Source organism: Oncorhynchus keta, chromosome 1 (assembly GCF_023373465.1).
Source record: "Oncorhynchus keta strain PuntledgeMale-10-30-2019 chromosome 1, Oket_V2, whole genome shotgun sequence".
NCBI classification, from domain to species: domain Eukaryota; kingdom Metazoa; phylum Chordata; class Actinopteri; order Salmoniformes; family Salmonidae; genus Oncorhynchus; species Oncorhynchus keta.
The window spans coordinates 43,538,154-43,562,646 of NC_068421.1; the positions used below are offsets into that span (position 1 = coordinate 43,538,154).

The window sequence follows — 24,493 nt, forward strand, 5'->3', positions numbered from 1 at the left end:
GGAATGGGATGAAGCGTCCATGTTAATTACAGTGTGACTCACAGGTCAGTTTTTGGGGGGCTCTTCCTGATGTTCCTCACTGATAGAAGAGAGAAATTTGATTGCTTGATATTTATGCTTCTGTTCTATACATAATTTAGTCCAAGTTCACTCACCCCTCCCCACCTCTCTTTTTTAAAAACTTTCCACCCCATAGCTGTTGACCTTTAAACCTAGTTATGACGTTACCATGGGAACAAAATACAGTCAGGTTCAACAGTTTTGGCACCCTTGAAAAATATGAGAGAAAAACAGTTGAATAAATAATCCAAATACTGAACTATATTGTATGTATTGTTAAAAAACGGGACTATTCTATTATTTATACCAATACAATCGCTCAGATAGACATTTAGTTGAACAAGTCCTGTTTAGAGTTTCCCAAAAAGATAAGGCTCAACATTATTGCCACCCGGTGTTCAATGCCGTTCAACACCTCACCTTGCGAGGATGACGACAGTGAGCCTTTTTCTAAAAACAAAACATGAGATTGGAGAACATACCGTGCCTTCAGAATGTATTCACAACCCTTTGAATATTTCCACAATTTGTTGTGTTACAGCCCGAATTTAAAACGGATGAAATTGAGATTTTGTGTCACTGACCTACACATAATAACCCATAATGTCAAAGTGGAATTATGTTTTAAGAGATTTTTTTACAAATGAATTAAAAATGAAAAGCTGAAAAATGTTGAGTCAATAAGTGTTCAACCCCTTGGTTATGGCAAGCCTAAATAAGTTCAGTAGTAGAAATGTGCTGAACAAGTCACATAATAAGTTGCATACAAAGATACTAACTTGCTGGTGAGGAAGGAAACTGCTCAGGGATTTCTACCTTGAGGCCAATGGTGACTTTAAAACAGTTGGAGTTTTAATGGCCGTGACAGAAGAGCTGAGGATGGATCAACAACATTCTAGTTACTCCACGATACTAACCTTTTAGTGACAGAGTGAAACGAAGGAAGCCTGTACAGCATAAACACAATATTCCTAAACATGCATCCTGCAATATGGCACTAAAGTAAAACAGCAAACAATTTGACAGAGAAATGGACTTTATGTCTTGAATACAAAGCGTCATGTTTGGGGGAAATACATGTGTGAATACTGTGTGAATACTGTGTGAATACTTGTGTCATTGAGATATTTATGCATTTAATTTCAATACATTTGCTAAAGATTTGCTAAAGATTTGCTAAAGTTTCTAAAAACATGTTTTCAGTTTGTAATTATGGGGTATTGTACGGTTCTGTATTTCATTTTCTTAGTCAACCTTTTGTTCTGTTTCGTTGTCTTCTTGAACGTAGCCCTGTTTTTTTGTGTGCTTGAACGTAGCCAAGTCTTTCATTTTAGTTACTCACCTGGTCTCATCAGCTCCTTATTTAGTTCAGTTCATTCTGTTTGTGCCTTTGTGAGGTATTGTTCGTTTTGACTCTACTAAGCCTTTTCCCAGCTCGTTTGTGAGAACCAGCATTATAGCCTTCAGTCCTAGTTTTGATTCACCTGCATGTTTGCCTACCTGTGTGTCGCCATTGCCTTGCCTGTGACCACGGCTCCTGCCGTCTGCGAAGGCTAAATAAACACCGGCCGCGCTCTGCGCGTGAATCTACCCCTCAGTAATGGATTCTCAGGGAGAAAAAGGTGTAGATTCACACGCAGAGGAATCGTGGTCACAGGTAGGGAAACAGGCAGGTGAATCAAAACTAGGACTGAAGGCTATAATGCTGGTTCTCACAAATGAGTCCGGAGACTGAGATCGCCATTGCAAAATGTTGATTATTTTTTTTGTGGCCAACATTTGTTTGTGGATTTATTTTGACGTGTGCTTGGGGTTATTGTCTTTCTGGAAGATCTACTAGAGGCCAAGTTTTATCCTCCTGGCAGAGACAACCAGGTTTTTGCCAAAAATGTCCTGGTACTGGGTAAAGTTCATGACTTCAACAAGTGTAACAGTATAACTTTCGTCCGTCTCCTCGCCCCTGGGACCCTCTGCACACATCAACAACTGACACCCACGAAGCATCGTTACCCATCGCTCCACAAAAGCCACGGCCCTTGCAGAGCAAGGGGAACCACTACTTCAAGGTCTCAGAGCGAGTGATATAGCGTTTCACCGATTGAAACGCTATTTACCACCGCTAACTAGCTAGCCATTTCACATCGGTTACACAAGGGCCTCAAGGACCAGTGGAAGCAAAATAATCCCATAACATCAAAGATCCACCACCATATTTTACAGTAGGTTCGAGGTGATTTTCTGCTTATGCTTCCGTCTTTCGACGTCCAACCCACCACTGGTGTGCGTGGCCTGGTGTGCGTGGCCTGGTGTGCGTGGCCTGGTGTGCGTGGCCTGGTGTGCGTGGCCAAAGGACTCTATTTTCATGTCATTTGACCATGGCATCGGTTCCAATCCAGGCCACGCACACCAGGTCTAAGATCCCTCCCAATGTGTCCTCCAATCTCGTTAAAACATTTCAGAAAATTACTCAGTGAAAGTTATTGAAAACTGGGGTCATTTTTGAGAAAAAAATACTACTTGTTAAAAAAGTATATTTCTCTTGAGGAATTGTTTAAAACAATATAATTGTCCATTTTTTTAAGCATACAGATAGAACTCAGTGTTTCTTTATTTTGCTCATCTTTATCAAAGGTGCCAATCATTTTGGACCTGTAGATCACCACATGTGGTTCATCGCTTTCTTTTTCTCTTTCTTTTACTCAAGTTTGCTTAGTTGTCGTTTCATATGTCTTTTCATCACCTAGCAACTTCTTTACTGAACTCCAATTTTGAGAGTGTGTGTGTGCGTGTTTGTATGAGTGTGTGCGTGTGAGTGTGTGTGTGTGTGTTACCCCTGTAAGAACAGACAGGGTTTGAGACGACAGACAGGAGAGAAAGAGCAACCATAATCGCAACGTCCTTCTCCACCGCAATTATCCTCTCACTCTGCAATCCTTCGCTCCCTCCCTCCCTCTCTATCCCTGTTTCTCTTTCACTGTCGCTCCCTCACTTCTTCCGCGGTCGAACATAATTTGAGTGCAATTAACTTCCCTTAAAAGCCACCGTTCCTTTAAACGTCGAGAATTAGGTGGGAGGCAGACATGGAGAAAGTGAGGGAGAGCGACGGAGGAGAAGTGATGAGGAGACAGTAAGACGGAGAGAGAGAAAGACGGAGAGAGGACAGAGACAGACAGAGAGAGACAGAGAAGTGGGAGTCAAGAGACAGCAAGAGAGAGCGAGAGACAGAAAGAGGTGAGTTTGACCTCACAACCAGTGACAGAATATTTCTTCCGATTGGTCCGTGGTTTCTGTTTCGGTGTCTTCAGAAGATCTTAGAGGCTCGTGTTGTGGAGTCAGCGTGTTCTGTCATTAGACAAAATCTCTACAATATTGTAAAACTTGCCAAATACTGGGGTGCTTCGGGAAAATAGACAGGTCAACATTTGGCATTTCTACAGGGTGGAAGTCATATCTGAAAGAGAGATTCTCTCTCAAAAGCTCAAATCACCCGTGCATATACAGTAGTTTTGAATAATACATTAAATTAAAGGTTCAGGACTAATGCACTCCACTGGAGACCCAACCCACACACACACACACACACACACACACACACACACACACACACACACACACACACACACACACACACACACACACACACACACACACACACACACACACACACACACACACACACACACACATAATGGGTGAAAAAGCATCACTATACATCTTTGAGAGATTTTACTTTTCCTCAGCTGGTTCTCTCCCTTTCTACCACTCCTTCGTTTTCGTCAACCACCACCCATCCATATATCTCTCTCCTTCTCTTCCCGCTCCCTCGCTGTGTGAAGGTCATGCAATTGATTTTCCCCTGTCTATTCATTTTTCAAGATTGGCTTTGAAACGTGGGAAGCAGACAAAAACCACACTACCCCCCCATCCCCTCTCTCGCTTACCACCGTGGCCCTCACCCACCCCAACCCCCACTGCCCAAACCCCGGGAGGAGGAGAGGAGAATGACAGAGGAGGGACGCCACCGCAAGAGTCCCCTTCGGGATTCCGTCTGGACACATAATTCCACATTCCTACAGTGGAATTGCAGCCATGCATCACACTGTAGGTACTCCAAAGTCTAACTACAGGCACCATGATGCAACAGCAGGGTTGGGGTTTAGAGGTTTTTGGACCCGTGACGAAATGGACCTGGGGCCTTCCCGCCCAGACCCGATATGCATTAATTAAATATTCAAACATAGAGACCCATTTCGAACGGACCCAAGGACAACTAGACCCGTTCCGTATAGACTTGGTCGGATCCAGACTTGGTTCGATACGAATGAGGGAAGCAGCAGAAAATAGGAGGAGCGAGAGAGAGTTGCCACTCTAGCAGGTGGGGGAGAGGCCGTACTGTGAGTGAGTGACACAGGGAGCAGGGTGGGAGAGACGAGAGAAGAGAGACAGCAACCAATCAAGCTGCTTCGATGCTATAGTAGACTGATAGCTGCCATAGCTAGGTTATTTATCACCAAATAGGATTACATAGTCACTATCGTGACTGCATCAAACCGGGAGTAGCTAGTTAAGCTAGCTAACATTAGTTGGCTATGCTAATTGAGGCCTACAGTTACAAATAACAACAACTCCATTCATAATATTATAATATTAACCTCTCTTGGGTAGGGGGCAGTATTTTCACCGGGTGAAAAGCGTGCCCAAAGTAAACTGCCTGTTACTCAGGCCCAGAAGCTAGGATATGCATATAATTGGTAGATTTGGATAGGAAACACTCTAAAGTTTCTAAAACTGTTCAAATAATGTCTGTGAGTATAACGGCAGGCAAAACCCAGAGGACAAACCATCCAGGGGCAAAAAATTGAGGTCATAGGATTTTCCATGGGATACCCTTATTATTAGGAACCTGGTTGCAGTTCCTATGGCTTCTTTTTCTTTGGAGAAATGAAGAAGTAGTCCTATTCATTGTAAGTGTCACTCCAGGTGGACTCTACTGTTTTGGTGTGCGTTGGACGTTGTCTTTATCCGGTATTAGAAACAGTTTATTCCGTCTTAAATTTGATCGATTATTTACGTTTTAGGGTACCTAAAGTTGGATTAGGAACGCTGCTTGAAATGTTTGGACCAAGTTTACAGGTAACTTATTAGATACTTTGTAGGCATGTTGCGCGAGTTGAAACCGGTGTATTTCTGAATCAAAAGCACCAAATAAACATTTTGGGGACATAAAGAAGGACATTATCGAACAAAAGGACCATTTGTGATGTTTCTGGGACATTTTGGAGTGCCAACAGAAGAAGATCTTCAAAGGTAAGGCATGAATTATATCGCTACTTCTGACTTTTGTGGCGCACCTGCCTGGTTGAAATATGATTTTCATGTGTTTGTATGCGGGTGCTGTCCTCAGATAATCGCATGGTTTGCTTTTGCCATAAAGCCTTTTTGAAGTCTGACACAGCGGTTGGATTAACAAGAAGTTAAGCTTCATTTTGATGTATAACACATATATGTTCAAGAATGTTAAATATTTGAATTTGGTATTTTTTTTATTTCGCGATTTTAAGTAGCAGCCTATCTGTTGGCTCTTAGTCGCTGTAGTCTGTCCTTCTCCCATAACTTGTAATTACATCTTCCATTGATTAGATAAATGTATCTCCTAACTTTTGCCACATACCAAAGCTCTATGACTGTCGCCTGTAGCCTATTGCTGCTTTCATGACTTATGATTGGCCAACAACAACCAGAAGAACAAGCTACATGCACCATGCTCCATTCTAGTTAAATCCAAGAGCAGTCAACATAAATTGTAACATTTCTCTCTCTCTTTCTCTCTCTCCCCCTCTCTCTCTACTGCAGCAGCCGTGTTCGGTTCTGTACAGGGCCTTCCGGACAAGTCAGTTCAAATTACACATACCCGAGACTGACATGACAATCATGTCAGATCCGACCCAGACCTGTGACGTTATTCTGAATTCTGGGTCCCAGGTCGGGTGACGGTTATTTGGGCAGCAGGCGGATGATCTCCATTCCAGCGTCATGCCAAAAATGTGCGGGCGTCATACTTTCATGTTTTCCCGAATGCTTGTGAATAGAATAGAATTGCTTCTTTTTTTATTAACGTGCGATCAGAGGAGAACTAGACTGTCATTGTTCGTAAGGCAAGTGATATCGATGTTCACGTCTTACACAGTATCAATGTGATATCATGGGTTTGTCTCATTTCAGGAGGACTTGCTGAGAGTAACGGACACACACACACACACACTTGTGCAAAAAATGATAACGCACCATCACAGACAAACCATTGACACACCCCACACACATACACACGCACTCCTCACAGATGCTCTTATAAAACGCGCGCGTGCACACACACACGCGCGTGCGCGCTTGTACACACACACACACACACACCTAATTGTAGCTGAGTTGTTTCCCCTCTGTAATAGTAGCAATTAGACAACCCTCATAATCACACTCTCCTCGTTATATAGCTCATTTCTGTAATTACAAATTGCACCAATAGGCTCCCCCTTCCTTTGTGTCCTCTCTCTGTCTCTCTGTCTTTGTGCAGCTCTGTCTGTGTCTCTCTCTGTTTCAATGTCTCTCTGTGTCTCTCTCTCTTTCTGTCTCACTCTCTGTGTCGCTCTCTTTCTCTCTGTCTGCTCTATCTATCTCTCTCTATTTTTCTCTCTGTCTCTGTCTGTCTGTCTGTCTGTCTGTCTGTCTGTCTGTCTGTCTGTCTGTCTGTCTGTCTGTCTGTCTGTCTGTCTGTCTGTCTGTCTGTCTGTCTGTCTGTCTGTCTGTCTGTCTGTCTGTCTGTCTGTCTGTCTGTCTGTCTGTCTGTCTGTCTGTCTGTCTGTCTCTCTCTCTCTCTCTCTCTCTCTCTCTCTCTCTCTCTCTCTCTCTCTCACTCTCTCTCTCTCTCTCACTCTCTCTCTCTCTCTCTCTCTCACTCTCTCTGTGTGTCTCTCTCTGTCTCTCACTCCCTGTGTGTCTCTCTCTGTCTCTCTCTCTCCATTTCTCTTTTCTGCGATGAGGGGGAGCTCAATAAGGTGTACTAGGTGAAGTGATGTGTGTGTCTGCGAGGTGCATTAGGTAAGAGAGGGACTACATAAAATAGTATAGTGCTGTTACAATGCTGATACACCTACAGTACAATTTGTCAAATGCTTTTGTTGCAGCATCGGAGACTGAGTTTTCCAGTCATTTCAGGTTAAGATCATGGGTAAGGCAAGGGTGAGGGCTCACCTTTGCTGCAGTGGTTCTCTCCTTCCAGCAGGGGGCACCAGGGCGGGTCTCCCTGGCTGGCGAAGGTGCGCATGTGCAAGTAGCTGATGGTGAGGCGGATGACCGAGGCCTTGTCCAGCTGGCTGGTGATGGCCCCGGGGAGAGGGAGCATCTTGGCCAGCTCAAAGAACTCAAAGTTCTCCTTGCCGCGACGGGAACGAGCGGCATTACGAGACTTCTCCTTCCGCAGGTTCTGCAAACTGGAGAAGGAGAGGAAAGGACCGGGGGAGAGGGGAGAGGGGAGAGATAGCAAAGAGAAGGTAGAGGTAATTCTAAGTGGAAAGGGTGTGTGGTTCATGCCAAAACCTCGAAATGATAAAGAATCCTAATTGAACACAGAATGAGCACCTGTGGCTTGGTCGTGTACGCTGACGATGACCCGAGAATAGTCCTTTAAAAGGCATATAATGACACCCGCAATCTTAGTGAACCAATCTCAATTCTAATTTGTCTCCAGCAGATTGTACGTCTGTGTAATTACAGACAGAAAGTGCTCTGTCTACCAGGCTCTATTCCCCTGTCCCACTGGTATACACATGACTATTACACAGCACAGCTAGTGCTTCTGCTTCCAACACACACGCACACGCACACACACACACACAGACACTAGCATCCACACTCTCTTTCTCTCCCTCGCTTTCTCACACACAGCCATGCGACTGGCTGGCAGGTTCTGGGCTGCAGCGGTGATTGAGTGATCAATGGGAGGAGTAGGGGCCGTGTGGCAGAGGGGGGGCCTGGGCTCAGGTAGCCTGTCTCTCTGATTGGGTATCGACTCCCCTCAATGGGGCCTGAGTGGTAGAATTATGTTGTCACGGCGACTCCACAGTTTGTGTCTGTGGTAGAATAAAGAAACAGATCCTCCGTGTCTGTGACATCGATTCTCATTCCGGGCCTGCAGACTGCCTGCCACGGGAGGGAGGGTGTGTGTGTGTGTTTGTGTGATAGAGAGAGGGCAATAGCGAGAGTGTTGTGTGTTCGCATGTTTCCATGTGTGTGTGTGTGTGTGTGTTATTGCATGCGTGTGTGTGGTATTTGTCCTAATCAGCCAACACATCCGTGTTTCCCCAGTCGGTCTGTGTTCTCCAGGGTGTGTAAACAGCTGTGTTTGGAATAGCTCTGTCCTCCACAATGTCTCATTATTATACGAGCTCAACTCGCCAGAGAGGACAATCGATACTCACCCATTGATTCTGCTTAGTTTTTATATCCGTCTATAAATGACCGTCCCATTAATAATTCCAGCCAAATGTACGTAATCTCCCACTAAGGGAAAGGGATTAACAGCCATGACACCCAAGGCTACAGAGCAATAAGCATTTTACTATACAGTAGGGTGTGTGAGAGGGGCTGTGTGGATGTGATCGTTTAGAATATGAGTAAGTGTTTGTGTGTGTTAGCACTCCTTATGCAATGCTAATGTGTGTGTGTGTGTGTGTGTGTGTGTGTGTGTGTGTGTGTGTGTGTGTGTGTGTGTGTGTGTGTGTGTGTGTGTGTGTGTGTGTGTGTGTGTGTGTGTGTGTGTGTGTGTGTGTTGTGTGTGTGTGTGTGTGTGTGTGTGTGTGTGTGTGTTTCTCACCAGGGCAGGGTGGGGGGTTTGGCCAGTAGTCCCTGTAGGAAGTCCCATTCCACGCTCACACACTTTCCCTCGCTGACGAACGGCATGGTCGCCATCCTCCAATCACACGCAGCCGCCACCTCTAACGCAGGCTGCGATTGGCCGAGGCTGTGACAGGCTCAGACCCCCTGCAGTAGTGAGGAAGTGAGAGAGAAAGACAGAGACACAGAGAGAGACAGAAAGAGAGAGAGCGAGAGAGAGAGAGAGAGCGAGAGAAAGAGAGAGAGAGCGAAGGAGGGAGGAATAATTATGCTTAGTTAGGTGTACATTTCTCTATAAAAGCTTTGAAGAACGTCCACCGTGCTAAAAAAGCCATTCAGTACAGAAGTCTCACTCCAGTTACCAAAAACAGGGCAAATCAGACCCCCTTCCCCCAATTCCCCTGCCTCCCCACACACACACACACACACACACACACACACACCCTCTGGCTCCCAGTTCTACCAGCGGTGCCAGTTGGCTGGCCTCCCTCTCCCCTCCCCCTCCGTGCGCTGGTGACCTTTTAAAGGTCAGCGTGGCCTGCAGCAGCCTGGTGTCCTGCCCTGCGGCCAGAGATAACCTCACTACCGCTGGGTCAACACTATCATGGGAGGGGAAGAATAATAGGCAGAATAGGGTCAGGCTGGGGTCGGGAGCTGGGATATGGGGAGCCAGACCTGACTTTGACATTTCAATGAAATGCCTTTCTATTCAATCTAAAATGTTGCGTCATTTGGTGAGATGTTTCAGTAGTCTGTCCTCAAGAGGATACTTTCAAGTGCATTTTTACACGACTGTGACAGTTCCCAGCCCGGCATCACATCAGTGTAGAATCTCATTGTTACACACTGTCCCTGGGCCGTGTGTAACAATGACATTGTACATCACCTTCCCCAACCTGGCTGAGTACATTGCATTGTGTGAGGGGGAAATAAAAGTCACACAATTGATCTCCCCCTCCCTCCCTCCCTCCCTCCCACACACACACACACACACACACAACCCCTCTGTCTCGTACCTGTATGTTTATCTCTTAATTGACCCAATCTGTCCTTATCTAATCTGAGTCTCTATCGGCCGTGCGTCCCTATCTCTAAAGACAGAAGCCAGGCAGCACATCAGCAGTGGCGTGGGCCGTAATGGACGGTAATTATTCAATCAGCTTCATAACCTTGTCGCAGGTTGGGGATGCCACTAATGCACTCTCCCAAATGGACCACGGCAAAGGCCTCCGACTGCAAATGCTCTCGACAGCGCCGCCATACAACAAGCTGTATGTCATCTGTGGAGGCTTACTGAAAACAACGAACGCTTATTCCGATATAGAACAGGCTCTCAAACACAACAACTTGACTTTGGTATAACGGCCGTAAAAGCATTACGGTGTCTGCATTGCCTACGTGTGCATCCAAAAAGAGCCCTGTGCTGGACATGTGCACGCAGGTCCTTACATCTGCGCGTACGTCTGTGTGATACCTCCTGCTGTGCTGCCCTGCTCTCTGCTCTGTGGCTGGCTCTCATGTCGACAGCCCGGGAGGGAGTGCGCTCACCACTTCCGAGCCTCTCCGTCGGTGGGTTGGTCGGCGTGTTAGTTAGTTCGCTTGGCTGCTCGGCTGTTTTGTTTTCAGCGGGGGACGTTTAATTAGGGCCTCCAGCTGTCAGAGGTTCGTTAAAACGCCCCGACCCTCCCTACAGAGCTCTGGCTGGGGGAGTCGGGCAAATGAACACATTTAAGGCAAACAGCACGCAGACAGTTGCCTGCTGGAATGCCACCGGCTCCCCAGGCTACAGAGAAACGGCTGTTTTATGCCTCACATGTCTCCCCTGGAGCCCCATAGAAGACCTGGCCAGGGTTGGCGGGAGCTGGGTCCAAATACCAGCTAAGACCCCCAGCCACTACACTGGACACCCCAGGGAATAGAATAGAATAGGAGAGGATATGATATGATGTAATAAAAGAGAAGGGAACAGAATGTTTGGAGTCCTCCTTAAAAAATAAATGAGTCGCCACTTTAGCCGACTAACATTGGCCCGTGCAGCGATATTTTGTTATTTAACGAGTTGGCAAGCAAGCTAAGAACAAATTCTTATTTTACAATGACCCCGGCCAAACCCAGACGGCGATGGGCCAATTGTCCAATCCCGGCCGGATGTGAAGCAGGCTGGATTGGAACCAGGTACTGCAGTGATGCCCCTAGCACCGATATACGGTGTCTTAGACCACTGCGCCAACTCGGGAGTCCCAAAGTTAGACCGCAGGCTTTGACACTGGGAAAGACAACAGCAGCACGCCTCTCCTTATCTTCCCCTTAACCCTATTTCTGCTCCTCTTACCACAATGAAATACTGCCTGTCGGTCTGCTTTTAAATGTTCACTATGCGGTACGACTGGTCCCTCAACCTCCCGACGGGACAGCTGTTTCCCATCTCGCAAAAGGAGAGAAAGTGAGCGACCGTAGAGGTGTGGAAATGTCCAAACTGGTACAGAGGCAAAAACCCATCCATATCAATGTAGACTAGAGGAGTATTTGACTTATAGTTTCTTCCGGGGTTATTATCAGATAGGTGAATAGACCTTGATGAGTGGCTGGAGTGTCTATAGTTTCAGTATTCTGGTCTTCCAAGGGCTCGCCTGCTCATTATGCCCCCACACGGCTGATGGTGGTACATTTGGAAGTCAGATGTTTCGCTATTTACTTATTGTTCACCTGCTGATCGGTCCCCGGCTGCACTGGATCGCTGGACATGATGACTTCTCTCTCTCTCTCTCACTCTCTGGTTCGGTATTCCGGTCCTCAGACGGCAAGCCACCCCCACATCGAAGCTCCGGCTCCGGCTGACCTTGACGACTCCGGATCAAGGTTCTCTTCAACTCTCCAGGGCTGAAGCGCTTCCCTCCTCCCACTGCACTCCTCCCTGTCCTCCCCAACCACCAGCCGGGTCATTAATTATATAATGGAATCAATACGCTGTTAGATTAAACAAGACTGACCCTGCCCACCCCCAGGTATCGTCACGGCAATGAGGAGGAAAGGAGGGAAGGAGGGATGGAACGGAACGAACGGTGTGGCCACGAGGGAACAAGAGCAGTTGGGGTTGACCATTCCTAAACAGGCCCTACCTATAGCTGAATGACCACTGAACCAAGAGATCTACTGTGGAACCTTCCAGAGAGAAGGATGGATGGAGAGGACGGGGGTGGATGGCGATGGAGATGGACAGATAAAGATAGAGAGGGATGGGTGTAGAGAACGAGAGACGGGAGAGATAGAGAGAGGGGTGGAGAGAGAGGAAAAAGGAAGAGAGGGAGGTGCGCTAGTGTTCACGTCTGCTAATCGATCGCTCTCTCCCTCCTCCTCGTTCATTTCATAGGGGCCTCAGTAGGCTTTCTTTCATGTCCTAGTCCTCACGGACACGCCGCAACAGAAAATCCATGCTTTTCCACGATGATGATCCACCGTGGGGCTGGAGCGCTGAGATAGCATGGTAATACTGTATGGGAACACTGTCAACACGCCGCAGACCCACTTTAACAGCCGTACATGAAAGTAGCCCTGACGGCCGGGAGATGAATATCAGAGAGCAGCCTAAGCAGCATAGATATACAGAAGAATAGGTCAAGGCTTTATTAACGTAACGAAAGGTGCGATATCAAGTTGAAGTGGAACTTGTGAGTCAGAACTGGGAGAAAATCAACAAAGATCTCCTAAACCGTCCGAAAGGAAAAGAGAAAGGACTTGGGGAGATAGAGCAAGAGATGCATAATGATGCTGTACCTACGCATTGTTATCTGGGAACAGTTTTAGAAGAGAGACACTAAATCCACTTCCCTCGGGCAGGGAGAACATCACCACTGACCTCTAAATAACCACATGCCATAGCCCAGCACACAGTGTAACGTGCGGGGGTGACTCATAACCCCGCAGTTATATACGCGGGTTTAGAGTCATGGAATATTGTGTGGGTGAAGGGCGGGTAGGTGGCGAGCGGTTTGAATAAAGAGAAAATAATGCATAAAAAAAAAAAAATCCTTAAATGTACAATTGTTGCGCAATTCATATCTATAGGCTACATTGAAGTTTTTCATGCATTATTTTTATCTGGCATTCGTGCACAAGTATGTTTAGAACCTAACTGCATGCGCCCACCAGATACACCCCAATCGCCAAATGCTTTTGGGAACTTGGGCAGAGAACGTGAACGGGAACTATTCGGCACATTTTCTGTATTTGCGGGTTTCAGATTTTCACTTTATCATGTATAGTCAGGCAGTTGTGGATGGGTTATTCGCACATGCGGGTGGGTGCGGGTGAACCAACAAGCTGACCTGTGCATCACCAGCACACAGGGTCACACACACATGCATACAGTATGCACACACACACACACACACACACACACACGCACACACACACACACACACACACACACACACACACACAGACACACATATACATACACATTCAAATAGAAATACACAAAGGTCAGTTCACAGTATCAGTGGCTTATAAGGGTTGTATAAGTTGTGTACAGTGCATAATGGATTTCACTGTACCTGCCCTGTACAGTACACATGTCTATTTACGTTGTCTGTTCTTTCTTGGCAGGTGTACTGGTCTGTGTTTTTGTGGGGGCAGTATGTAAGAGAGAGCGAGAATATTTACGTCATTTCTTGAGTGTGTGTATACTGTATCCTTGTCCTTTTATGTACAGTACAGTGTGTTTGAATATCCTCAGTGCATTTATACTGAACAGAAATGTGAACGCAAACATGTAAAGTGTTGGTCCCATGTTTCATGAGCTGAAATAAAAGATACCAGAAATGTTCCATACACACGAAAAGCTTATTCCTCTAAAATGTTGGGGACAAATTTATTTACATCCCTGTTAGTGAGTATTTCTCCTTTGCCGAGATAATCCGTCCACCTGACAGGTGTGGCATATCAAGAAGCTGATTAAACAGCAGAATCATTACACAGGTGCACCTAATGCTGGGGACAATAAAAGGCCACTCTAAAATGCGCCGTTTTGTCACACGATGCAAATGACATGCTGACTGAAGGAATGTCCACCAGAGCTGTTGCCAGAGAATTGAATGTTCATTTCTCTACCATAATTTGCCTCCAATGTCGTTTTAGAGAATGTAATCCATAGAACGGTCCTTTGGAGGAAGGATTGTTTATACAATTGAGAAATGTGTATCTAAAAGCAGAATTGAAAAATAATTGATCAAAGTTTATGACATTTTGGCATTACCCAGGCCTCGTTTAAGACTCCATAATGCTTCATCTGTAGGTGCTACAAAGCAAACATTGGTATCATATGAAGCTTTACCGCTTGCTCTGTAATAGGAGAAGTATTTTGATTTCAATAAGCATTTTTTTGCAAACATTTATGAATGTATAAAAATATAAACATGAACATGTTTCAATATATTGCTGAAAATAATATATTCTACAGGCATATCAAATTTACAGAGTGCGATCTCTACTAGTTTTACAGTTATGGCCCATTTTATACAGAGAAATTGGTAACCTCCTCCTTTTACTTGTATCATTGCACATCCTGCAAGTCACCGCAAACATTTTGAATCCATTTTCACTCTGAATTCATTTCCCTCTGTTGGTAATGCTTAAGTAGGGTGTGTTCGTAAATTCCCTCTGGAGTGCCCTCGGAGTGCGCTCTGGGCGTTCCTAAATTCGGAGCTTTGTCAGATTGTCCGTTTGTAAATGAAGAGCTTTTCGCTTTCGAAGCCTTCAGAGCACACACTGGACGCTCTAGCCCGAGGAGTAGGGGTTGATCCGAAAGCACCCAAGCTAACTGGCTAAAGTTGGCTAGCTTTAATAGCTACTTCCGGACTCAAACACCTCACTCTGACCGTTTTACTCGCCCTAGCAGAGGTGGCGAGGCTGTTTTCATGTTGTCACGAGCGTTGGTGACTAACTGTGCTACTGGCAACTATTTTATTACGTTTTTTTTTTGCCTACATTTACTGACACCGGTCATATCAGTTATTCTGCTCTCTGGTACTCAGACTGAGAGTGCTCTGAAATCAGAATAGATAGCCAGAGTGAATTTACGAAGAGAGTAGAGTATTAGGTTCAACACTATATAAAAAACATTTGCTAACGTTATGTTTATGTCTTTAAATATTCAAAAATGAATGTTAAAAGAAAGTAGTTGAAATCGAAACACTAACTCATATCACAGAGCAAGCTGGAAAGCTTCATGTTACACCAATGCTGCTTTGTGGTACCTACAGACGCAACGCTACGGACAGTTAAAGGAGGCCCGGCGAAGGCAATGTCAACTTCTGATCAACTATCTCTCAATTATGCTTTTAGATACATGTCCAAATGTACAGTATGTGTCAACGATCCTTCCTCCAAAGGCCTGTTCTACAGATTACATTTAGTGAAAATCCCCCCAAACTATGGTCTTTTTTGTCCTCTGGGTTTCGTGATGCGCATTTTCCCACCAGAGAGGTATTTCGATCAAATTGACTTGTTGCGGATTAAAGGCTGTGGGTCATGACAAAAGTGCACGTAAAAATAACATGTACCGAATAAAAAGTTATTTGGGTTTCCATCGCATTTTCAACTCTACTGATGGTTTTGTCACAAACAAAATGGTGTTATATGGTACAGCAGATGAGCCCATTCTGGTCTAGGGACGTGCGCTCTAACCAACAGCTCACAGATACAGTGCAAGTGTAGCCTACGTGATGAGATTATTACTGGACAAAAGATGATATATTTTGGGGTCAAACGGCATCATGTCACCGGAATAAAACCCTTGATGTTAATTACCACCCTGTGAAGTTCATCGTAACTTGTTTTATCTGTAGTGCAATCAACTGCAGCTTTCCCACTTCCTAGTGGGAGCCTGGGGAGGACCACACAAGATATCATTACTGCAATATGATGGTAATTATATCAATATTTGCACGTCGATACATTTCCGCTGACATTTCTCGCATGATTCCTTTTACAGACGCAAAAATACCCCACCTTGTCCAGGGAATGTCGTTTTATCGACATTTGGAGAGTTTACCGACACATTTGCTGTTTCCATCAGGCTAGTTGTGACATTTCTTTAATGTACAGGGTACAGGACACTACCAAAATACAGGAAACACCAACATAGAGTGTCTTAATAGGGTGTTGGGCCATGTATGAGCTACCAGAACAGCTTCAATGTGCCTTGGCATCGATTCTACAAGCATATGGAACTCTACCACGGGAAATGCAATCATTTGGTGTTTTGTTGATGGTGGTGGAAACCCGCTGTCTCAGGCGCCGCGCCGGAATCTCCCACAAGTGTTCAATAGGGTTGAGATCTGGTGACCGAGACGGCCATGGCATATGGTTTACATCGTTTTCATGCTCATCCAACCGTTCAGTGACCACTCGTGCCCTGTGGATGGGGGGGCATTGTCATGCTATGGGAGCATAGCCATGGTAGCCAGAATAATGGCCAAAATAATGGCCCGCCCTACATTTTTTTGTACACGACCCTAAGCATGATGGGATGTTAATTGCTTAACTAACTCAGGAACCACATGTGTGGAAGCACCTGCTTTCAAAAAACGTTATATCCCCCATTTCCTCAAGGGATTCTATGACTGTGGCAATTACCTGTATACATGTGTGCGTCCGTGTGTGTGTATGCGCGTGTGTGCGTGGGTGTGTATGTATGCGTGTCTGCATCTGTGCTTGTGTAAGTGCGTGTGTGCACGTGTCCGTCCGTTGTGTGCGCGTATGTATGTGTGTGTGTGTGTGTGTGTGTGTGTGCGCGTCCGTGTGTGTGGGTAAATCTCCGGGCCGCTGGCTCCCTGCAGGGCAGTGTGTGAATGACAGCAGGGGCTATGTAAGGAGCCACAGCGGGACAGAGTGGACAGACTGACCGGAGATCAGGTCAGCAGAGTGTGACACTAAACGCATCTCACTGACACTGAGCTGACACCCTCTGTCACCGACGCAGACACTGTTTGTCAACGCAGCACACACACTTCTCCCGCTCGCTCGCTCGCTCTGTGTGTGTCAACAGTCCAACACCTCTGTGTGTGTGTCTATCTATCCTCTTTGACGGTGAGTCAACAGTCAAACAAACCAGAACGTCTACCCGCCTGTCTACATGTCTTCCTCATTCCCGACGCTAAAGAAAGTCTTCAGAAAAGAGCGTGTCGATGACCACCCGAGAGTCTTCAACCACGTCTTTCCCCATCCACGACTACCAACGCCGTCCCCGTGTCAACCACGTCTTTCCCCATCCACGACTACCAACGCCGTCCCCGTGTCAACCACGTCTTTCCCCATCCACGACTACCAACGCCATCCCCGTGTCAACCACGTCTTTCCCCATCCACGACTACCAACGCCCTCCCCGTGTCAACCACGTCTTTCCCCATCCACGACTACCAACGCCATCCCCGTGTCAACCACGTCTTTCCCCATCCACGACTACCAACGCCATCCCCGTGTCAACCACGTCTTTCCCCATCCACGACTACCAACGCCATCCCCGTGTCAACCACGTCTTTCCCCATCCACGACTACCAACGCCATCCCCGTGTCAACCACGTCTTTTCCCCATCCACGACTACCAACGCCGTCCCCGTGTCAACCACGTCTTTCCCCATCCACGACTACCAACGCCCTCCCCGTGTCAACCACGTCTTTCCTCCCATCTTTCCCCACGACTACCAACGCCATCCCCGTGTCAACCACGTCTTTCCCCATCCACGACTACCAACGCCATCCCCGTGTCAACCACGTCTTTCCCCATCCACGACTACCAACGCCGTCCCCGTGTCAACCACGTCTTTCCCCATCCACGACTACCAACGCCGTCCCCGTGTCAACCACGTCTTTCCCCATCCACGACTACCAACGCCGTCCCCGTGTCAACCACGTCTTTCCCCATCCACGACTACCAACGCCATCCCCGTGTCAACCACGTCTTTCCCCATCCACGACTACCAACGCCATCCCGTGTCAACCACGTCTTTCCCCATCCACGACTACCAACGCCGTCCCGTGTCAACCACGTCTTTCCCCATCCACGACTACCAACGCCATCCCGTGTCAACCACGTCTTTCCCCATCCACGACTACCAACGCCATCCCGTGTCAACCACGTCTTTCCCCATCCACGACTACCAACGCCATCCCGTGTCAACCACGTCTTTCCCCATCCACGACTACCAACGCCATCCCCGTGTCAACCACGTCTTTCCCCATCCACGACTACCAACGCCATCCCCATCCCCGTGTCAACCACGTCTTTCCCCATCCACGACTACCAACGCCCTCCCCGTGTCAACCACGTCTTTCCCCATCCACGACTACCAACGCCATCCCCGTGTCAACCACGTCTTTCCCCATCCACGACTACCAACGCCTCCCCGTGTCAACCACGTCTTTCCCCATCCACGACTACCAACGCCATCCCCGTGTCAACCACGTCTTTCCCCATCCACGACTACCAACGCCATCCCCGTGTCAACCACGTCTTTCCCCATCCACGACTACCAACGCCGTCCCCGTGTCAACCACGTCTTTCCCCATCCACGACTACCAACGCCCTCCCCGTGTCAACCACGTCTTTCCTCAACCACGTCTTTCCCCATCCACGACTACCAACGCCATCCCCGTGTCAACCACGTCTTTCCCCATCCACGACTACCAACGCCATCCCCGTGTCAACCACGTCTTTCCCCATCCACGACTACCAACGCCGTCCCCGTGTCAACCACGTCTTTCCCCATCCACGACTACCAACGCCGTCCCCGTGTCAACCACGTCTTTCCCCATCCACGACTACCAACGCCATCCCCGTGTCAACCACGTCTTTCCCCATCCACGACTACCAACGCCATCCCCGTGTCAACCACGTCTTTCCCCATCCACGACTACCAACGCCGTCCCCGTGTCAACCACGTCTTTCCCCATCCACGACTACCAACGCCATCCCCGTGTCAACCACGTCTTTCCCCATCCACGACTACCAACGCCATCCCCGTGTCAACCACGTCTTTCCCCATCCACGACTACCAACGCCGTCCCCGTGTCAACCACGTCTTTCCCCATCCACGACTACCAACGCCATCCCCGTGTCAACCACGTCTTTCCCCATCCACGACTACCAACGCCATCCCCGTGTCAACCATCCCCGTGTCGACCTGTCAGGTCTATAATATCCAACCCTCTCGCTCCTCCATGTGACTGTGGCCTCTCAGACCCCTTTCACTGCAATAACTGTTGGAGGTTTTAGTTCGTTGACACGTTATTCAACAGAGCCAAATATATCACGGCCCGGTTGCCAGGGATGATCCCTCCACCTTATTAGGAAAACATTTCAGGTCGTTTTCTCTGGTGCAGAAGAGGGACAGGGTCAAGAATGTCAAACAGAAAAATCAAAGAAGACAAGTGCTGGTTTGAACACGGTCAACAAGCACTAACATGAGCCATTACTGATTGATCGAGACAATGCGCGTCTTCTCCTTTCAGAGCCTACAGGACCGAGTGACGCTGTTGAAACCGCCTTCCGCCTGTGTTGCCAATAACGTCTGGACCGGTTTTCGATCCCCGTGTTTTTTTTTTGTGTTTTTTTTTAAACGATACGGGACACAACCGCCACAGCCCGAAAACATCTTCTAAGATCAACAGTCTTATTGTGGTCTATGGAGGGGTTATGCGACACTGGGTGGAGTGATTTCTCCTTGCACCTGCGGTGACTGAGCAGGTGGAGCCCTGCAGATGGTGATGGTGCTGCTATACCTCACAGCACTCTCGCACAGAAACAGTCAACAAACAGCACACTCCACGAAGGCAGACCAGGGACATACACCCCTGGGTAAAAACACTGGTCCCCGAGGTTGTTTGCACACACACACACACACACACACACACACACACACACACACACACACACACACACACACACACACACACACACACACACACACACACACAAGCACACCCATACGGACATATACAAACACATTATTGCGCGCACACACACATACACACACGTGCGCGCACACACATTTGTTTGTTAATGCACCACTCTGTCTTCCCTAAGTCACCCTTCCCCGCCTCCCTTTTATGTAGTTGTGCTGTGCCTCTACAAACACACGGCGAGCAGCGCCTTAGACAACTGACACGCGTAGTCGACCATAAAATACCTTGTGATCCCTGTTCTATTGTATGGTGTGATTATAGAATAGCATTGGCGATGTATGTACTATTTTGCCATTAGGCACCGGATTACACAGGCATTTTGTTACAGTCAATTAGGGCCACCTGCTGTTCGTGCCCTAAAGAACTACAATCATCCATCCAGCCAACTGGGCTTTTCTCTCGTTCCTTCACAGCAACCTACTGATACTTCTTATTCTGAAAGAGGCACAGAAGACAGGTAATGTCATGGAAATGATGCTGTTCACGGCTGAAGAACATGACATCGTTTATAAATATATATTTTTTCAACGATGTCTTAATGATAACCATAGTAATACATGTTGACCTTTTCTGGCAGAAAGTCAACAACTTAGGAAGCAAGTACTTCGCTTATGCCTTGTTGAGCCAGCAACTTTTATCCAGTTTATTTGAATAAATACACAGACAATAACATCCAGTCCCGAGCAGACATTTACACACGTACATTCATTTCCAATGTGTTTTCCTTCACCATTACCCGAAAATGTCACATATCCATTCGACTATATGGCTTTCCTCTCCATTTAAAGAGTGAACTAGTGACACACACTGATATCGCCACAGACTCTCTTCACCTGGTCCAAAGATGAATATTTGACACTACATGACATGTTACGACTCAGACCCTTTTTTGTTAAGAGCAGAGAACCATAACGTGTCCGTACGCATGACACCTTCCTAACTTTGCTAAGAATCGAAGAGAGTAGTTGACACAAAGAAAGTGGGACTTCCCCTGAAACTCTCTGAAAACGAGTAACTTTTTCATTCTAAAAGTACACGTGACATCTTAGGGCACTCGCAAACTGACACAACCGTCCGGCCATATAACACTCACACGACTGTTGGAATGTCGACCAGTTGACAGTATTTCTACAACATCACATCAACTTATCGAACAGTGGAAGTGTGTGTGTGTGTGTGTGTGTGTGTGTGTGTGTGTGTGTGTGTGTGTGGTGTGTGTGTGTGTGTGTGTGTGTGTGTGTGTGTGTGTGTGTGTGTGTGTGTGTGTGTGTGTGTGTGTGTGTGTGTGTGTGTGTGTGTGTGTGTGTGTGTGTACACTGACCAGAAGTTGTTCCAGGATGGCCTAATCTGATGGGCATTTCCAGCGTTGACTCCTTTCCAGCGTTGAGTGCACTTACTCTCTCCTCTTCCTCCTCTTTCCTTCCTCCTCCTCTTCTTTAGACTCCTGTGCCCCTCAAAACAGCCCAGCTGGGGTCCCCTGCTCCCAAACGCACTGGGGCTGTGCTGGCTGGCTGGCTGGCTGGACCGACTGGAGGCACAACAATCTCCTCACGCTCACAATAGACCTGGACACGCAGGCAGGCAGGCAGGCGGACCCACCGCGGAATCCCGTTGCAAGTGTGTGTGTGTGTGTGAGAGTGTGTGTATGAGCACGCAAGTGGTGCTAGCTGGTGGAGAAGAGACGCTATGCTGGCTCTGGATCACTTCACTAACCCTCTGCTCCCTCTTAGAGATGGACTGGGATTAGGAGACAGCCAGTGTGAGATTCTCTCTCTCTCTCTCTCTCTCCCTCTCGCCTGCATGCTCCCTCTCTTTCTCTCTCTCTCTCTCTCTCCTCCTCCTCTCCCTCCCCCTCTCTCTCTCTCTCTCTCTCTCCTCCTCCTCTCCCTCCCCCTATCTCTCTCTCTCTCTCTCCTCCTCTCCCTCCCCCTCTCTCCCTCCCCCTCTCTCTCTCTCACTCTTTTCGCTGAGCTTCTTTCTTTTAATTTCCTCTTGGGAAAGCTGTGCACATCGGTTGTCTCTCTCTTCACCCTCTCTCTCACTCTCTCTCTCTTCCCCTCAGTCGCTAGTAAATATAAAAGGCATGCTTGTACAGCCCTTGCCTCGGTCTCGCTCTCTCTCTCTCTCTCTCTCTCTCTCTCTCTCTCTCTCTGTCACTCACTGTGTCTCTTTCTCTCGTACACCCCTCCTCCTGCTGCCTCTCACATTCTTTCTCACTGTCAAAGCTGCCTTTCAAATGCTGATTAGCAGGGAGAGTAAAAGACAAGTGAAAGAGGAAGAGATAGCGAGAGAGAGAAAGAGAGAAAAAGGGAGGGAGAGAGGGAAAGAAGGAAGGGAGGAAGAGAGGGAGAGAGGGAAGGGAGGGAGAGAGGGAGAGAGGGAAAGAAGGAAGGGAGGAAGAGAGGGAGAGAGGAAGGGAGGGAGAGAGGGAGAGAGGGAAAGAAGGAAGGGAGGAAGAGAGGGAGAGAGGGAAGGGAGGGAGAGAGGGAAGGGAGGAAGAGAGGGAGAGAGGGAAGGGAGAGGGAGAGGGAAAGAAGGGAGGGAGGGTATGTGTAACTGAAACAAATGGGAGATTCCATCACATACAAACACATTGTAAACTGTTTCCTTAGTCTTATGCACATTCTATCCAACAAACACGTCCACAAGTGAGGATCTGCAAAACAATCACGCAAAGTGTGCACATGAACAAGCATTTACACACACACACACACACACACACACACACACACACACACACACACACACACACACACACACACACACACACACACACACACACACACACACACACACACAAACACACATACACACACACACACACAAGCATGTGCATACATGAGCAAATAATCACATTCAGACACTCACTCAAGTACTCTCTCTCCAGCCAACCTCCCTCCCTTCCTCCATCCTCACCCCCCTCTGTTCGTTCCCTTTGCCCTCAAACACTACTCAGAATATTGATACATCACCCCCCCTCTTTTTTTCTCTCCGTCTCTCTCTCTCCATCACTCACTTTCTCCACTGAATACTGATAGGCTGTCTACTCCGTGGTCTGGGTTTCAAATCCCCCCTCTCTCTCTCTTTCTCAATGCACTCACCAAAAAAAGAAAAACAGCTACATAAAAGGGAAATAGCTGAAGTTAATGCATTGAGGTGGACATAAAATGAGATAAGTACCATTTTAGATTATGTCAAGCTAAAATGGGCTTAACATTGTGTGAAGGAGAGGCACAGAAGGGAGAAGAAAAGTGCTGCTTTGGTACCCGGGGCGTGCGACGTAAACGAGCTGACTCGTAGCAACAAAAAGAGAGGCGTGTGAAAAGTTCAGGCAAATGAAGACGCATTCAGTGTTTCGGTTTCCCTGGTTGAGAAGGCAGCCACAACCGAGAGAGAGAGAGAGAGAGAGAGAGAGGGAGGCCAGTGAATTCCTCAAAGACCCCCAGTGGACCCCCCACCCCTCAGCAGTTTAAACAGCTGACAGCCCAGCCCAGCCACTAGAACAAAAACAACACTGAGCACAGGAGTAGAAAGTTCCCCCACTCAAAAGAAGAAGCCCAAAGCGAGAGAAGGGCCTTTTGGGGGTTGTGTTTGTGTGTGTCTACTCCTCTCTTCTGTCTGTTTCAGAAGAGATCCGCTGTGAGCCGGAGAGACAGAGTGGGTGATTTTGCCCTCCAAAAACCTTCCTGCCGACGTCCTTGAAGGAGTGACTCACGGGGACGTGTGTCTGTCTCCATATATAAGTAATCATCCACAGGGTTCAGAATACAGGTGTGTACAGGGTCGCCAGGCACTCCAATATCAAAACAAGGAACCGCCTTGTGTCTTAAAAATATCCCCTTAGGAACCCTCATGAGCAGAAGTATCAACATTGCCTCAGGGCACCGCCAGGAGTCAGTGTCATTCAGACTTCAATGACAAATATCAAAAATGGTTGAATAAATGAAGACGTCACACTCCGTTTACCATTGGGAGAAAAAACATTTGTTCTGATCAGCTTAACGGGTTGGCTCTCCCCTAGGCACCACTGCATTAGCAGTTGGGTCTGGTATGCTTATTAGTTCATTGACTGTATATGAACCAGAATTTTTTGGGGGGAGTGGGATGTCTTGCTTCCTCTTCCGTCTCTGCCCGAATGATCACTGACAGTGAGGTGTGTGACCCTATTGGATGCTGAGAGAGACCCGCCCCTCTGACCTCACATGGCTCTGCCCAGAACCCTCCAAACATATTCTGGGGAAATAGATTTTTTTTTTAAAAACTGCTCCAACGAAGTCTTGAGAAATATAATATTTGACTAATAATACAAATGTGTCATTATTTTTGAAGAACAAGAAGTGCACAACCTTAACGTGAAGCGTTACATTCCTCAAATCTGTTTACTTAGGTTCCCAGTGCCAAAAAACCCCCCAAACAGATGCGATGTAATCCGCCGTGACTATAAAACACAACCATAAAATACAACGATGGCATTAATGACTGCAAGAGCACTATAAAATACATTGCACCAGGTGGCATAGAGCAAAAATAACAATACGCTTCCTGTATGCAATATGCATGAGGGAACATTGAAGATCATTTC

At 47.3% G+C, this 24,493-nt stretch overlaps 1 protein-coding gene across 5 annotated transcripts in view; it reads right to left on the reverse strand.

The window, feature by feature from the left end:
* LOC118396429 (neuronal PAS domain-containing protein 1-like) overlaps nucleotides 1-24,493 on the reverse strand; it is a 101,677-nt gene that overhangs the window by 17,091 nt on the left and 60,093 nt on the right. For 4 of the 5 annotated variants that reach the window (XM_052525589.1, XM_052525587.1, XM_052525591.1 and 1 more), the window contains 2 exons: nucleotides 8,930-9,096; nucleotides 7,309-7,547 (listed from right to left, as the gene is read on the reverse strand). In XM_052525589.1, the coding sequence (XP_052381549.1) occupies nucleotides 7,309-7,547; nucleotides 8,930-9,024 (334 nt within the window). In that variant the 5' untranslated portion in view covers nucleotides 9,025-9,096. Of the gene's footprint in view, nucleotides 1-7,308; nucleotides 7,548-8,929; nucleotides 9,097-21,232; nucleotides 21,740-24,493 lie in introns of those variants that run through there. The other variant, XM_052525586.1, reaches the window with a different exon arrangement.